At 49.9% G+C, this 17,670-nt stretch overlaps 1 protein-coding gene across 2 annotated transcripts; it reads right to left on the minus strand.

The window, feature by feature from the left end:
• Positions 1-980: 980 nt before the first annotated feature.
• cldn19 (claudin 19) lies at positions 981-15,788 on the minus strand. 2 transcript variants are annotated; one of them, XM_053867078.1, is made up of 5 exons: positions 15,146-15,788; positions 6,595-6,759; positions 6,439-6,523; positions 5,844-5,990; positions 981-3,554 (listed from the first exon to the last, which is right to left on the minus strand). In XM_053867078.1, exons 1-5 carry the CDS (start codon positions 15,366-15,368, stop codon positions 3,518-3,520), a joined length of 657 nt encoding a protein of 218 aa, XP_053723053.1. In that variant the 5' UTR covers positions 15,369-15,788; the 3' UTR covers positions 981-3,517. The 2 variants fall into 2 exon arrangements, with proteins under 2 accessions (XP_053723053.1, XP_053723052.1); XM_053867077.1 differs by having other exon boundaries at positions 981-3,231; positions 15,146-15,785.
• Positions 15,789-17,670: the final 1,882 nt, after the last annotated feature.

Below are 17,670 nucleotides of genomic sequence, written 5' to 3' on the forward strand. Positions count from 1 at the left end.
TTCCTTTTGGGTTTGTGTGCTATTTCAGTTTGTGCTTAAGTATTTTGTGTGTGTGTGTGTGTGTGTGTGTGTGTGTGTGTGTGTGTGTGTGTGTGTGTGTGTGTGTGTGTGTGTGTGTGTGTGTGTGTGTGTGTGTGTGACAGCTTTTTTAGGGACCGTTCTTGGTATCAATAAATATCTTCTGATAAAGCATCCGTGTTTTCTCTTCCACAGCAATATCATGCAAAGTAATAGTCTTTTTTTAAAGAGCTAAATATTCAGATGTTATCCACAGTTCAGCTTTGGATTTGTAAAAACCTTTGCATGTCAATAAAATTCCAAACAGGTCACTAAGAATGAGGCCAAACAGTGATGGGTGTAGATGCGTGGCTGCCTGTGTCAGTGGAAGATGCTCAGCAAGAGACGTTGATCTTCTTCTGTCAGGTGCAGGTGGAGGTGGCAAGAGTAACGCGGCGACTGAAAACATCCTCAGCGGGCCCCTCTCACCTCACCCAGACCCTCCTGCGCGGCCTTCACGCTCCCACTCTGGTGTTTCCTGCGCCGCCAAGTTAATCTCACCGCGCCGCCCTGTGTGTACCCCGAGGCTGTCCACTCTCATCTGCCACGGCTCGCCCTCCGGAATGACAACAGAAAGTGAATAGAACTAAAGGCCCCGCATGGGACACAGCAGCTGCGCTAGACACCAGGGACGTGACCGTCAGAGGGTGGGAGGGAAGAAGAGGCCGCTTATATGGACAGTAGCGCTGCTGACACCAAACATGTGCAACACATTCAGGTGCAAATGCTTTCGTCCAACAATACAGTACAAATACATAAACAAGGAATAGAAAGAAGCTGAAATGAGATTGATGCTGTTCGAAGTGAGATTGCATCACATATCAATAAACACTAGTAAGTGAATAAAACGTTATTGACTAGAACACATTATGAGGATAATGGTACCGCGACCTTTTGCTCAGTTCATTATTTGCTTTTATTTATACATATATATATATATATATATATATATATATATATATATTATTTAGTTTATATACATTAGTTCATATACACACACACACAGACACACACGCGGGGCGTGAATGGCTCAACCAAGAGAAATGCAGTTGAGGCTTTACTCCACCGAGTGTCACACAATCCCCGGCTTGTTTCCATCCGCTTCTGCTGGACCGTCGCTCCGCAGCCACACACCTCGGCCAGGCTTCGGAGCGTGCTCTGGCTTTGCTCTGACACCTGGACGACATTGATATCTGACAAATTCAAACCGACCGCAGGCTCCCGAGCTTCCCGCAGGAGCCCTGTCTCTCAACCTGCTTCCATCCCTGCAACAGAAGCAACGGCCCAAAATATCTGACCTCTGACACTCATTCATTGCCTCAAGAAGTTCAAAAATAAGAAACTTGAATATATAAAAGACTCATAATCGTTCATTAATTTAAAAGACAACGTTGAATCCAGACTCAAGCTGCACATCCAGAGGACTCCATGTTTCGGAAGTGCACACCACAACATGGCGAGGAACTTGAGGGGCGTCCAGAGAGATGAGGACGCCACCTGTCTGTGAGGGTTTTCTGCACTGGTGTTTGGGTGGATGCTCTTCCGAGGCCAAAGCTAGAGTTGCTGGAGCAGCTTCTGTGAGAGCCAGGCCCCTCCACAGACCGTGACACCCAGTGTGTGTGAGACTTCACATATCTGTGGACCCACCCCACCTGACGCTGTCGCACAGATCACTCCTGCTGAACGGCTCCGGCTCGTTTGGGACCCATCATCCAGGACAGCGGGTTTGGATCCCGGCTCTCGATGGTGACACGACTAGGAAAGGCTTCTGTTCGCCTCTGAAACTGCAGTCTGCTTGTGGAAGCCAAACCTGGCGGAGCAGAAGAGGAATTCCTTCCTTGCAATTACCGAGCAACAGGGTGCAGACCTCGCACTTTCTCTTTCTTTGACAGCGTGACACTCTCAGGCAGCTCCTCAGGAAACAGGCTCTCAACTTTCCTTTCACCTATTTTTAGCCCTTTTCTTCACCTGTGGCAAAACACTCACAACACCAACCAAATGTAGGAGGTGCATTTTGTGTCATACGCAGCAAATATGGCGGAGGGATGTCGCAGCACCTGCTTCTGTTCCTTCAGGTGTCGAACAGAATCTTTCACCTCACGGGCACCGAGTGGTTCACAGCTGAAAGTCAGTGATCACAGCGGACCGATGCCGTACAGATGACTGAGGCTTTCATCATTGCATTTCATTTAAACTAGCGGTGGGACTTTAACACGTTAATTACGATTAATTAATGACAACATTATTAACATTAATAATTTAATTTAATTTAAATTTGCTTCAGGGAGGTTTTTCACTCCACAATGTCCAGGGTTTCCACCACTCTGGATGGACTTGAGATTCTGATACAAATATTCTCCAGACACTAAAAGAGCGTCAGTTGAACTCAGGTGATATAAAGACTTGAATAGAGCCACCATGGTGATTTATTGTGCTGTTGTCAAACTGATGCAGAATCAACAATATTCTGCTGTTTAAATGTCTGTGTGGCTCCATCATTGGATTCAGTCATGTACCACATTCATTCACACTGAAAAATGTGGCAAATATTCTGATACCATTCAACTGTGATTCAGTGAGATGAATTCATCCCAAATTTTCAAAAACTATATTTTTTGAAAATGAATTTTAAAGATTCAGTCATCACAGGAGTGAACACCAACAACCGGAGCCCAGGTTTCTATTCTTACTTTATTCTAAAAGAAAGAGGCGGCATCACATGGACAGGTTAGCGACTGGAAACCCGGTGGTCAATAGGCGTTTGACACTCACCAGGTGTGTTTCTTAGTACAGAACAGCAGACAACACACACACACACACACACGTACACAGACAGAGTGAAATCATACCGGCGTCTCAAAACCACATTTCATGCCAACGGATGTCGACGTGACACAGATGTGACTCCAGGAGGTTACGAAGCAGGAGAACATTACACATGCAGCTGCTGGTTTACACACTCGAGTTACTCAACACAAACCCTGAATGGAACTCACCACCAACACAACCTTGTTTTTAAAGCCCCACAAGCTCAGTCAACAGTTGCCTGCGTTCACAACTTAGTTTGGAATAAGTATGTTTGCTGACAGAATCTTCACCATGGTTAAGGCCAGAAGACTCCCAAACTACAAGTACTGCTCCCTTTTCTCTGGTGGGGAACTTTTAACATTTGCTCTGAAATTCAAGAGGAAAAAAAAACACAGTTTCAGTCAACAGTAATGAACTTGAAAAAACACAGTTACATTGAAGTCTGCTGTGAACATATCTATATCTATATCTATATATGTGTGTGTCGACACATGTTGGTAGTTCTCTTCCCAACTGGTGATTGGATTTTGGCAGAGTGTGTTTACAGCCCGTGGAAGGGAGACAGAAGAAGAAGAAGAAGAAGAGAGGAAATAGACTGGCGAGAAGAAAATGGCGGGCAGACAGGTGGGCGGGTCTCGTGTGTTAAAGATGATCAGTCATGGAAACTAGTTTCGCTCAACAACTCTGCCCTGAATTAAAGGAGAGAAGAAGAGAGTCGGAGAAGAAAAGAGTCAGAAGACACGACAGAGGTGGAGAACATTGCTACGTTAGCATGACGTTAGCATGCAGCGGCCACTTCACGTGTTAGCGAGGGAGCGCACGAGGGCAGGGGTTCAGACCCGGGGTCACGCGTCTCCTCACTCCCTGTGTGAAACATGCTTCTTGTGGATGGAACAATCGACAGTGAACGAGATCCTGGCTGTGGGAGACGCTTCATCTTCAGCTGCGCCTGACATTAGCTCACCTGAGCAGCTGCTCACCTGACTCAGTGTAGCGGTTAAAGCTCATCCCTGTGTGTTGCTGGTTCACCTCCGGCGTACGTCTCTTCTGCATGTGTTTTTCACATCCCTCCATTTTGGAAATGTGTGCGCCATTGATTTGACTTCTATATTTGTTACTTTTATATTATTTTTACCCCTCAGACTTGGAGCACGTGCGCCGAGGTTTATTGTTTATGTTTCAAAGTGAAACACAAGTCAAAGTCTTTGAGCAATATTGTGACATCTCGCTGGAATAGCTCTGACTTCTCCCTCTTATTTCCTGTCTAAACCATCATCTCAACAGCAACTTGACCAAAACCGCAGGTCATTTGGTGAAGATCTGCATGTGGCCCGGGAGCCGCGGGTTGGGCTGCTCTGAGCTAAACCCTGGCGTCCAATGAGAGTGGCAGCCATATTGGTATGAGCTACGGAAAGATTGAAGCAAGCGACGACACAGTTAGTGAAGCGTGCTGCCAGAAACATATAGCAGTATTGTAGTAGCGACTAGCGACTATTCCACTTCTGCCACGCCAGTGTTTTCACTCAGAAGGATCCTGTGAGCACCAACAACCTCTGAGAGCCGAGCAGAGGAGATCCTTCACAGCGCCTAGATCAGGTGGGGGGTCCGTCAGGCCGCAGGTGTTTGGGACGGAATTACTCTGTCTTCAAGTGACTTTCTTTAATAAAAACTGCTCAGCTCCATCTTGGTGGCACAAGTGGAGTAAGTTCCCACACCAAAAACAAAAGGCAGCTCCAACCGAGAGGCGCAGGACAGGCAGGTAGTCACTGTGTGAAGTACCCTGACCTCTGACCTCAGACGCCATGTATGCATGTAAGGACACAACACCACCTCGTGTTTACAATGGTGAGGATGGAGTTGATCTTAAAAGCTTTGGAGCAGGTTTCATCTGCTCCTGTGTCTGGAGGTGAAACGGATGGATGACAGACTGAAGGTCTGGAGGCTGTTTTGTAAACTAACTGGAACTAACTGTTGGCGTAACTTGAGAATGAGAATGTGTGTGTTCTTGCGTGGTGGGAGGCTTCATGACTCAGTAGAGAGGGGTAGATGAGGCTTCATGACACTGTTGAAGGGTAGATGAGGCTTCATGACTCAGTAGTGAAGGGTAGATGAGGCTTCATGACTCAGTAGTGAAGGGCAGGTGAGGCTTCATGACTATTTAGTGAAGGGCAGATGAGGCTTCATGACTCAGTAGTGAAGGGCAGGTGAGGCGTCATGACTATTTAGTGAAGGGCAGATGAGGCTTCATGACTCAGTAGTGAAGGCTAGATGAGGCCTCGTGACTCAGTAGTGAAAGATTGATGAGGCCTCATGACTCAGTAGTGAAAGATTGATGAGGCCTCATGACTCAGTAGTGAAGGGCAGATGAGGCTTCATGATACAGTATTGAAGGGCAGGTGAGGCTTCATGACACAGTAGTGAAGGGTAGATGAGGCCTCATGACATAGTAGTGAAGTGTGGATGAAGCCTCATGACACAGTAGTGAAGTGTGGATGAGGCTTCATGACACAGTGTCCTGATTCTCAGAAGCCACCAGGTGGCACTGTCAGCTGTATGATGTTTGGACTTGAACCACTCATGCAGTGAAGCCTCACATCATTTCTAAACCAAGAGCTCCATCTGGTGGAGAGTTAGGGCACTGCCTCATCCACCCTGCAACAGTGTTCCATGGCGCCTCCTCCAGCCATCACCACTGTCCTGCATGTGGCTGTGGTTGAATGGTCAAAACCCTCCAGTGAACAGCTACTGTACTGGATCTAGATACTGACTTGATACGCCGCTATAGCTAGGTGGAGGTGTAGTGTGATAACATGCATCACAGAGGTTAAAGTTTGTTAAAAACCAAAGACCCGACTAAGCCCCTCCCCCCAGACCTCAACATGTCATCCATCTACGCGGCATGTGAGGCAGTGTCAAGCGTGTCCTCCGCTCTGAGTGTGGGAAGCTGCTGCTGCAGGAGGGGGCGGGGTTACACGTACTCCCTGGATGTGGAGGGCTGTGATTGGCGGTAGTACTGCTGCCCTCTCATCTCGTCTTTGGAGCAGGAGCAGCAGAGCAAGGAGCCGCCCAGGACGGTCAGGCTGGCCGCGGCCCAGCCCACGAAGAGGGCGGAGCCAAACTCATACCTGCGACAGAGCAGTGAGCCAGTGAGGACACGTGGAGGAGGGATGCTCGAGTTCCTTTACCATCCGACACTGCGTCATGTTCAGGCTGGTATCGGCCATACCGATACCGATATGTATGTGACTACACCTAACCGTAGCTCCCTTAAGAATGCAAGGATGAGTGACTGGTTTATTCTTTATTTATGTACACATTAAAATAAAGTTTTCTTTAAGGATTAACAACCACTATAAATGTAGTTCATCATGAACATGTTCACATGAAAACACTGAATATGTTGACGCAGCATCCAACATTGTCACTGTCGCCTCACTGACAGCTTTTTGTTCCAGAACAAATCCTCAGGTATCTAAATGAACCTCAACAATCTGAGTCAGAGCGACACCCACAAGCAGCGGCCGACCAAGGCAGGAGTCACAGCAACTGAAGTGAGAAGCTTCATGTACATACCGGGCATTGGGAGGCGTGTTTGGGTTGAAGAACTGGTAGGACACCTGGGTGGCGTACCAGGAGACGGACACCAGCGTGCACAGACCTGCGGCAGAGACGTTCTTCTGAAACTCCTGCTCACACACCTGTCAGGCTGAAGAAGACGTGAGGCCTCACCTGCCAGGAGGAAGAGGGCCCCTCCCGTCACCGCGATGCGGGTCTTGGTGGTCGGGTTGTTGTCGCCCACTTTGGTGCACTTCATGCCCACAACGCTGACGATGATGCCGATGAAGCCCAGCAGCACTGATATGACCATGAGAGCGCGGCAGGTCTGGATGTGGACTGCAGAGAAGGAGACCAGCATCAACACACAAGAAGAGCCGTCGTGGTCACTGTTGCTCAGCGAGTGAGAGACATGCTCTCGAGAAAGGAGCCGTGCAGACAGAGACGCTGGACCTGACCTGAAGTGTGTCATGAAGCTTCACCTATCCTTCAATACTGAGTTATGAAGCCTCACCTATCATTCACTACTGAGTCATGTACCCTCTTCAATCCTTCACTACTGAGTCATGAAGCCTCATCTCCCTTTCACTCCAGTGTCATGAAGCCTCATCAATCCTTCACTACTGAGTCATGAAGCCTCATCTCCCTTTCACTCCAGTGTCATGAAGCCTCATCAATCCTTCACTACTGAGTCATGAAGCCTCATCTCCCTTTCACTCCAGTGTCATGAAGCCTCATCAATCCTTCACTACTGAGTCATGAAGCCTCTTCTACCCTTCACCACTGTCATGAAGCCTCATCGACCCCTCAGCACTGTGTCATGAAGCCTCATCTACCCTTCCCTACTGTGTCAGTTACCCTCTTCAATCCTTCACTACTGAGTCATGAAGCCTCATCTCCCTTTCACTCCAGTGTCATGAAGCCTCATCTACCCTTCACTACTGAGTCATGAAGCCTCATCTACCCTTCACGACTGAGTCATGTACCCTCTTCAATCCTTCACTCCAGTGTCATGAAGCCTCATCTACCCTTCACTACTGAGTCATGAAGCCTCATCTACCCTTCACGACTGAGTCAGGTACCCTCTTCAATCCTTCACTACTGAGTCATGAAGCCTCATCTCCCTTTCACTCCAGTGTCATGAAGCCTCATCTACCCTTCACTACTGTGTCATGAAGCCTCATCTACCCTTCACTACTGAGTCATGAAGCCTCATCTACCCTTCACTACTGAGTCATGAAGCCTCATCTACCCTTCACGACTGAGTCATGTACCCTCTTCAATCCTTCACTCCAGTGTCATGAAGCCTCATCTAGCTCATCCTCACCCACCCATCCCTAGTGGACAGTTTGTGTGGAGAAACACAGAAGTGTGATTGGTCCAGTCCCACCTGGAGTCTTGCCACGCGAGTGTGGAGTGACCCTTGTGACCCAGCCACACATGCAAGTTCTCCCCTCCACCTTACTAGGATCAGTAAAGCTTTGTTTGTGTAGCACTTTTTAGAGCTCTGTTCACAAAGTGCTACACTGACAGATGCAAACCAACACGAGAACAAAGTGCTCCAGTGATTTGAAAGAGAACGTTACTGCTGCATCAACATTAAAAAAAGTTGTGATTTTTTGAAATGCATTTCTGTTCGCCACACTCACAAGAAATGCTACTAAACGCTCCGCTCTCTTTCCAAGTGGCACACACACACACCACCATCTCTAAAAGCTGCAGGCCAAGTTACGGACGTTACAAGCCTGAGATGAGCGCAGCTGTGGCTGAAATATCAGCTTGTTTCTCTGGTCAGTCTCTGCTTCCTCCCTCCACTGAAAGTCAGCAGCAGCTGAGCTCTGTCCCAAGACAAGTTCAGCTCTTGTGCTTTCCAGCATCAACACCATGCACAATGAGCGGAGCGCAGGCACACAGCAGTGCCACCCTAAACTCACAGACGTTCACCAGTGAGGTGGGTGGCACGGCCACAGAAGGAACACACAGGTCACAGTATCTCACAGTGGCAGTAGGAGGCGCCGCTTCACATGTGTCACACAGTGGGAACAGTGTCCGCCACAAAGCAGGATTGTGTTTGTGGAGCTGTCCCCACGATCCTCAGGCCGAGCTGCCTCCAACAAAGGCTCTGCACACGGACGAGGGGGCGGGGCCCGGGCTTGCTGGGGAGTGTCTCTTCGTCTTGCTTGAGAGGAAACTAAGAAGGGAAACTTTCCCAACGTGGTTCTTGTAAACGGCAATGTGATGTTTTAAAAAGTGGAAAAAATAGATAGAGAGGAGTCAGCGGCGGTGACTCGGGCATCTGCTCCGAATGCCTCCCGGTCGCCTCCCTGGAGGCGTGTTCCGGGTGTGGAAGAGGCCCGCGGGGAAGACAGTTGGAGGGACGACGTCTCCTGGGTGGCCTGCTGAGACTGCTGCCTCCACGACCTGGTCCCACATCAGCAGGAGCAGAAGAAAGAGAGAAGGCAAGGGTAGCAACCGTCGGGGTGTGTGTATGATGATACAAATAAAAGAAAATAATGCCTCATTTTTCATGGTTCGTTTCAGAAACAAATTCCAAAAAACAAGTCGTTTTTCGTGCAGTGGATTTTGTGCTGAAAACCAAAAAGGAAAACACTGTCAGGATGGCTCATGTGGACTGAACTCACTAACACGGGCGTTTGAACCGCACCACGAGCAGAAAGCACCAACGCTCCAAAGATGGAGCGCTTCGTGTTGTTCCACAGCTCGCAGAGAAGACGCCTCCACCCACAGCATCTCCACTGTTTTCCAGGTGTTAATGACCAAATAGGCACACACACCCGTAAAAGCTTTATTTGTATCATTTCAATTTTCGTTTCACGCCAGTTTTAGACTCCAACACCATGTCAGAACCAACCCAGGGGAGGCGAGGAGACCGGCGTGAGCAGCTCCCATGATGCCTCCTGTTAGATAAGGAAAGGTGACCCTCGCCTCTGCTGCGCTGCGGAACAAAGCAGCTTTGGCACAAGATCGACTAAGAGGTCAACAGCTTCACTTCCACTCTGTGAAGGCTTTTAGATGCCTTCATACCAGAGTGTTCTCAGAACACCAGTGCAGCAATGCAAACTCTTTGTCTTCCTCTTTGGGCTTCTCCCTTCAGTAGATCATCTTCCTCCATCTCAACCTCCAAACCTCATGTCCTCCTTCACCACCTCCATCAATCTCCTCTGTGGCCTTCCTCTCCACCTTCTGCCTCGCAGTTCCAACATCTCGACATCTTCATCTACCAATGTACTGGCTCTCTCTCTCTCTCTCTCCTCTGTCCATGTCCAAACCATCTCCATCCAGCCTCTCTGACTTGGTCTCCTAAACACCTGAGCACATGTGCTGTCCCTCTGATCCTATCATCATCCTGCTCTCACTCCCAGAGAGAAGCTCAGCATCTTCATCTCTGCTACCTCCAGCTCTGCCTCCTGTCTTCTCCTCAGTGCCACTGTTTCCAGACCATACAACGTTGCTGGCCTCACCAGCCTTCTGGACCTTTTCCCTCTCATCCTTTTGTCACACATCACACCTGAGACTTTTCTCCAATGATTCCATCCTGCCTGCAGCCGCTTCTTCACCTCTTCCATGGCCCTGGACAGTTGAGCCTCAGTACTGGAATCCTCAAACTTCTTCTCAAGAGCACTTCTGAGTTAGATAACCATCATTTCTGAGCTTGGATCGCAGCTCCGATGTTACTCACACAGCTGAAGTACTTTCAAGTCACCTTTCTCTAAAACTACACCACAATATCTTCCCCTGGTCTCTGCACAGAAAAAGTGTGTTTGGAACAGTGACTTCACTGAGAAATGCCTGGGCGGGACGTTTCAAAGTGAGAAGTCCGTTAGAAGGGGAAGGTAATTAATCATGGTGTCCGACTCCCAGAGAGACCCAAGGTCCAAACACAAGTCAGCCGTGGGCCGATGTTTGAAGTTTGATTCATGGCTCCACGGGTCTGCTGCAGAATGGGACCATTCTTCTCCAGAGGGACATTTGATTTGGAAATGATGGAAGCTCGAGAGTCATCTGAAGCTAAACACCTCTTTTGTCTCTGGCTGCAGACGTGGGCCCGGCTGCTCTCCAGTCTCCAGTCACGGCTCACATGAGCGACACTTTCCCAGCTCCGGCCGAGGGCTTTGGTCTCCAGCTGGTCCTGATTCACCTTGCTCCTCCTCCACTTGAGTTGATACCTATTTCCCACATATTTGTGGAGGATTACCATTTGTTCTTCTTGAGTGAATGATCCCAAGCTCTTCCTGTGTGTGTGTGTGTGTGTGTGTGTGTGTGTGTGTGTGTGTGTGTGTGTGTGTGTGTGTGTGTGTGTGTGTGTGTGTGTGCTGGGTCATGTGCCGCTGTCTTTCATGTGTGAACTGACTTGGAGGAAGGTTCTGGGAAACCTTGCTCCATTGCTTGTGTGCGACTGACGCTCACACGCACCTGCTGCTCCAGAAAACTGAAGCTCAGAAGACTAGCTTCGCTGTGGTTGAGTCAGGGAGCAGAGGTGCGAGCGTCTGAGCTGAAGATGCTGGGGTTTCAGACTAGAACCATCAGCTCAGGTGGAGGAGTTTGGTGGGAAGGTTTGGACACCAGAGAGAAGAGACACGGAACACAGAAGGTTGGAGGCTAGTGATGGATAAATGAGGCATCATGAAGCATTTAGACGCAATAACACACTGTGTTGACACTGTGTCACTGAACACTGACACCTGCTGGACAGTAAACTGACTCGACAGACTGAGCTGACACTGACCTGATGACCTGCAGTCGACAATAACATCACTGAAGTCTCTGCATTCATATGGTGTTGTTCCACATCTTTAGACCACGTCAACACGTACCATCATGTCAACATCTCAGTGAAAACCATGTCAACATCTGAGGAAGCTCGTGGAGTTTTGGGACATTTACTTATTTAAAAAAAGAAGTTTTTCCAATGAAGATGATGGTTAAACTTTAACCGCTCGACGCCGGTCATTTCTTCAGTCAATTCAATTCAATAGACTTTAGCCAATACTTTTTGTTTGACAAAGCTTCCTGAGTCGTTGAATTAAAAAATGATGAACTTCAGCAGCGTCCTGAAATCTGACCCTCATCCTCATAAGAAGCTGCATCTCAGAAGCACAGCCCATCCTCAGCCCAGTCTGACTGAAGACATCTGACAGTGTAAAAGTCTAATCCCTTGATCCAATTGTGGCTCTCCGCGGTGACAGACTCTCAAGGCAAACTTCTGCACATCTGCTGAACCATGCAGGATCTGGTGCAAACGTTGGAGACGCTTTCTGTTCTGATGTTGCTGCGAGGGAAGTTCAGAGTGAGGAGTGCGGGATGAAACTCAACTTGATGGTAAGACATACATTCACTTCAATTGGCCTTGGCTGCCACAGGGTGGGAAGACCCAGCTGCCAGTCAATGTCTCATCATTGCAAGGAGCAAAATCTAAAATCCCTGCATCAATATCCACACGAGCTGGATGAGGTTTCATGGAACAGTCCTGCCCTCCACCAACTGGACCAACAACAGCGCCACCTACAGAGCTCTCAGGTCGTCTCAACAGACAGTAGGGCTGGGCCATATGGACAGAGAAGGTTATCGCAATAAATGTTGTCATGTCGGCGCTAACAATAATGATCAGGATGAACCCACGTTCCTCTCCTCCATGTGTCGGACACTACAGTCTCTCTGTTTGATGATGGAACTCAGGAGTGGAGTTGGTCTCCAGCATCAATAGAAGAGAGAACTCTGCAGTGCAGAGATGAGCAACTCAATGTTTCAGGTCTCTGGTAGAAGCCGCTGGTGTCTGACAGGCTGCTCTGCCAGCTTTATTTAGGGCTTCAATGGAGCCGTCTGTCTGTCTGTCTGCTGTGTCTCATGTCTCTGAACAGTTGAACTATGGAGCAGTCTGGACACAGTTCCTAGATGCTGCTGGAGAAACATGAGAAACCATCAGGTGAAGAAATGACCATGGAGTCAGAGTCTATTCTCCAGATCATGATCCAAACTGTCAGTCCTTTGTCTTGTGTGGTGAAAAACCTTGTCACAGTTCTCTCTCTCTCCTAAAATGCTTGTTTTCCATGGACTTATTGAAGATGTCACTCAGACTTTGAGGCTTTAGAATTTGTTGATGGTCCCTAACTGATGGAGGCTCCTAGCATTAGCGCTGCCTGTGAGAGTGTGTCCTCCATCAGTGAAGGCTCATGGGGACGCGGAAGAGGACGCCGCCGCCGCCAATACGTCCAATATCCAAGTGTTGTCACCTTGGCAGCAGGAGAGCTGCATGTGTTGATGTGAACCAAGGCAGAGGAGCGCGTCAGAGAACCTATGAGGACCACTCCATCTCATCAAAGAAACAGGGATCCAGAGACTCAGAGTCCACCAGTGTCATGATCAAAGGTTCCCTGGATTCAACATCACTTTCAAACTACCATGAGGACAGATTGGCTGCTTGAAAATGCACCAGAGAAACAGCCAGACGCTCTTCTGTCAGCTAAAACTCGAATGCCTCTTCGATATGTCACATCGATGGATCGACAGAGTGAAATCACAGCCAGTGAGCAGAGAGACTCTTCTGTTCTTTACTGCTGTCTGTGTTGTCAGGCGGGGCTTTTATTTTGTCCTCTTGTTCCCTGAGCTCCTCAGGTAACGGCTCACACCAGCAGCTAACCAGCATCAAGCTGAGTCCACCTGCTGCGATGACTTCTGTCAGTTTGTTCCAACTTTAGTTCTGTTCTTTAGGTGTTTCTTTGCTTGTCTTTGTTCTTGAGCGAGCGCTGACCGCCGCGTGACCAAGCCTCAGGCCAGCCGTACCAGCTCCACCCGTCGACGGCGAGCAAGCCGCACAGTCTGCTGGGCAATTATGTTTTCCATCACATGCTGCTCCCGCTGTGAGCCTTAGCATGCTAGCAGGGCGCTAGCACTGACCCTCCTGACTCCTGAGTTTAGCTTGGCTGAAGCACCTGAGCGCCGGGGTTGGCTCCTCTGTCTCTCCAGTCTGTTTTCACTGGACGTGCTAATGAAGCAGGGGAACAATGGCGGTGTGTGGGGAAGACGCCGCACATTCTCCGAATATCTCAGCTGTTGGGCTCAACACAGCCTTGTTCGTCTCCCAACACTCCCAGAAGCCTGAAGACAATAGGCTCCTCTGACTGCTGCCGCCATGCCTCGATCTGGGTCGGCATCACACAGACAATGTTTTGAGAGCGCGACTCATGATGGTCATGAAAATATGAAGCCAGTGTTTTAAAGCGGGAGCCGCGTGCCGCAGCGGGAGGCCTATTGTGTAACGCCGAGCCGCCCACTGTACTCCTCCATTAGACTCTCACACGGGATGATTGAAGGAGACGGCGGATGAATAGACTCATCTAATCTGTGAGCCGTTCATTACCCGTCTCTGGCTCATACTTGGGATTAAAAATGACAGGAGGGTCCTCGCGCCGGCTAATTTAAGTCAGAGCTAACACGTTCCTGCTGCCACGCTCAGCCTCCGGCGCTTGCTTACAAGCCAACACTGTCGTGGGCTTGAATGAAAGTGGAGTGGGTGAGGACCCTGGGGCAGGTCCCTGGGTCGCTGCAATGACTGTGAAGGTGGGAGTTGCTGGTTCCAACCCCGGTGAGGAACCCAGTGTGAGCCAGGCAGGCTTCTAGCTAGAGGGCTTCTAAACTGCAACTGCCGCCCTCCAGCACTCCAAACCGGGCGCCCCGTTTCCTGAGCAGGACGCCCCGTTTCCTCAGCAGGACGCCCCGTTTCCCTAAATGTATCACCAGTGCCTGTATGAGGCCCAACTCCTGGTGTCATCTCTCTGCTTTACATTCAATTGTGTTTCCGCCCGGTAACTTCACCAAATATGATCCAAAGTCACAGATTCTCCAACCTTTCACAACCGTATTTTGGCCATCGCGGTCGCCATATTAGTTTACCGCCGTCATCTGGCGGTAAGTCGCCCAGGGAGCCCTGCATCTCACAGTGTTACCGTGGCAACAGTTATGTTTGTTATTTGACTCAGATGCTTGTTTATGCAGTTGTGTTTGTTACACAGCAAGTTGTTAGTCGTTGACATGGTGTGTCGGGAGGGGGCAGGGTGACAATGCAATGTAACCTCAATTTGGAAGTAGGTTTTATGACTTGGGTCCCATTTTCTATTTTTTGGGGAAAAAATAGTTTCCAAACCCCTGGTCCACTTGGATCTGTGTCTGAACACCTGCTCCTCCAGTGGGCCTCCTGGCAGACTAGCCTGCTGCTTATGCTTTATAAATCTCAGCCACCAGAGCGGTCTCTGTTTCATCGACCGTCAGGTTGGCTGGAATGAAGCTGAACTTTAGTGGGGGACTGAGGACCACGGTGTCAGGTGTGCTGCTTTTCAGATCAGAGAGAAGAGTCTTTGAAAATGAGGGCCATGTTTCATGAAACCTCATCGGCACACCACTAGTTCACATGAACGATTAGCACGATCAAATCCGTCTAGCCGGGGTCACAGGGTCGTATGCCAAGTTTCCACTGAGCGGAGTGGAGATGAATATCAGGAAGACGCAAGCAACCCTGGTGAGCCAAGTGTTTGCTGTGAGCTGCCAAATCCTTCTGTTCAAGTGTTTGTAACTGTAGCTGAGACACCATGTTCAGTCTGCCTTGACTTTGGAACTGGGAACTGTTCAGTTTGAGTGACAAAAGTGTTGTGTGTGTGTGTGTCAGCTGTCTGGATCTCAGGTGGCGCGAGGATGAAAGCAGCGTACTCACTGTCCAGCGAGAGCATGGAGTCGAAGATCTTGCACTGCACCTGCCCCGTGCTCTGAGAGGCGCAGCTCATCCACAGGCCCTCGTACAGACCCACGGCGGTGATGATGGCGTCGCCGGCGTAGGACGACTGTTTCCACTGAGGCAGCGCGGTGGTGGAGATGATGCCGATCCAGCCGCCCAACGCCAAGAAGTAGCCCAACAGCTGGAGACCCGAGTTGGCCATCCTTCTCTGCTCTGTGTTCCTTGCTGAGCTCTTTCTCCAGTCGCTGTCTCCACGTGAGGTCTCGAGCCGCTTGTTCCGCTGTTTCACTGGGTCCCTCTCAGCATCCTCTGCTCAAACCTCCACAACCTTGACCCTCCTCCCCTTTTTTCCTTCAGCTGAGCTTCTACGCCTGCTGTCTGGTCCTGGCGGCACCCTGCAGGAAAGTCAACGGCAGATCAGTGAGATGTTCCTCTGGTGCTCCTCACTTTCTGCATGGCTTCCTCCACTTCTCTCCCTCACTGCTGCTCACTCCCTGTCCGCCTCTACAAGCGCTCCATCTGCACCAGGCTGGACTCTCTGCTGCTGGAACACAAAGGGGATGGATGGAGGAAGAGGGAAAAAAAAACACTTTGCAAAGAAAAAAAAAGTCCTTAACTGGCTGACCCCAGAGGGATGGAGTAGAGACCGCAGCAGTGATTGGAGCCTTGTCGGGAGGGACGCCCAGCGAGGGCAGGGAGGGAGGGGGGAGGGAGGGGTGCTGGGCTCAAGGGCCCAGATAACAAGTCTGGCAACACACATGAAATCCCAGTCCAGACACGGTTCCACGACAAATGGAATATTAAAGAGCGTCACTTCTGCGTCGCAGGTTTTTAGTTCAGAGCTGGGTCTGAAAAGCATGTGAAACTTTGGTCAGAGCGAGGAACAAGCCGACCCGTGACCACGCTCACCACCTGCCTGGAGCTTCGCAGGATCAGGGGCTGGAGAGCAGGCACAAATCAGCCAGTCAATGAAAGGACGTGTCACCGGCAGACAGGAACTCTGCAAATTACTGCCGGCGAGGGCAAGCCTCCCCGTCGCCATGGTGACGCTCGGCGGACTGTACATCCTGGAGTGGGACCTGTTTTCCCAGCCAGGCTTTCAGCTGACTTGTTACATGGAGACCTGGCCGTTTTCTCACACCTGTGAGAGACATGTCTCACCTCCGACACCAGGACATGTGCTGGTGACGTGAGCCCTGGCTCTCAGGAGCAGATGAAACCTGCCTCTGGTCACATGGTTCCGCTCATATACAGTGATGGCCGTGCGCGCCCTCCTTATATGGTGTGTGCGTGAGGATCAAGGTTTGCAATGTCCTATGGGGATGTTATGGTCAGTAGAGATGAAAGGACTGGGGTGGGGGGGATCTTGACCCCATTATGTTTCTGGGTCTGAAGGGGAAAAAAACAACTCCACATTCTACTCATGCAAAGTTTGAAGTCCCTGAGTGCTGAATCTTTCAGAAAGTGCACCCAGAGTATGGAATAATACATTGAAATACTACACTGCTTTAGCATGGCTACTTCAACGTATCGTTGAGTATTGTTCCAGATCAGCGAGGTATCATCTGCAAACATAATCAGGAGGTGCAGCAGCTGGTACCCACGGGGGAGAGCCCACACAGCCCTGTGGGGACCTGGCCTCGAGTGTCCCAGACAGTCCACTCTGTCAGGACGGTCCTCCCGCTGAGGGACTCGGCCATGTTGAGCTGGTAGATCTGGCCTCGGAGCAGAGCAGGGAGGATGCTGCTGAAGGCTGCGCTGAACGGGCTCCTTCAACGCAAAGCAAACCTTCAAAACCTTCTGGGGTCCAGCCATATGTCCCCACAAAGTCATAGGATAGTGTTTTGTCAAGGTCCCTGCAAAGCTATACAGTCCTCAGGCAGGACACAAAACAAACCTTCAAAACAAGTTTTTGTCGTTATCTGATGTTTAAGGTCATTGAAATGTGTGACAGTTTTTGTTGGAGTCACTATATGATTTCCATGTAGTTTCAGACGAGGCAGAAGCTGGTTCCCTGTCGACGTGACCGCTCCAGTCTCCCTGCTGAAGACTGCAGTGGGAACCTCCCTCAGAGCTCTTATCTCCTCAGCTCTCTCCGAACTGTAAACAGGGAAGTGCAGTTTGGCCCTGGCTCTCCAAACCTCACCCGATTAAACCATCAGGGGGCCATCAGATTAGCCGCCGTTGCCGCGGTGACCGGGAGAGACATGTGGACATGTAAACAGTATCAGGCCAGGCTTATGTAACACAACAGGCAGCTTGTTCGCTTGGTCCATTTGAAGTTCTGCACCGGGGCACAAGCTGGAGGTCACATGACCAGCTGTCGAGCGACCTCCTCACTTTGATCCGGAAAGTCATTCATGCACGTCTCACTGTTCACCGTGGAAGTGGACACGCGGTCAAGTTGCTGCTCAGATCCCAGCGTAGAAGAGACGTGGACCAGGGTGAAATGCGACGTGAGCGCTGGGATGTTTGGAGGGATCACTGGAGTAGTGGAGGCACGG

This window comes from Synchiropus splendidus, chromosome 6 (assembly GCF_027744825.2).
Source record: "Synchiropus splendidus isolate RoL2022-P1 chromosome 6, RoL_Sspl_1.0, whole genome shotgun sequence".
Lineage (NCBI taxonomy): Eukaryota > Metazoa > Chordata > Actinopteri > Syngnathiformes > Callionymidae > Synchiropus > Synchiropus splendidus.

Bases quoted from the DNA above. Each gene is read 5' to 3' on its own strand.
- cldn19 (XM_053867077.1), bottom strand. From the start codon at position 15,368: ATGGCCAACTCGGGTCTCCAGCTGTTGGGCTACTTCTTGGCGTTGGGC. The intron at 5,991-6,438 runs GTATGTACATGA...GCTCTGTCGCAG, and splicing joins AACACGCCTCCCAATGCCCG to GTATGAGTTTGGCTCCGCCC. The intron at 3,232-5,843 runs GTACGTGTAACC...CTTGAATTTCAG, and splicing joins CAGCCCTCCACATCCAGGGA to AGCAAATGTTAAAAGTTCCC.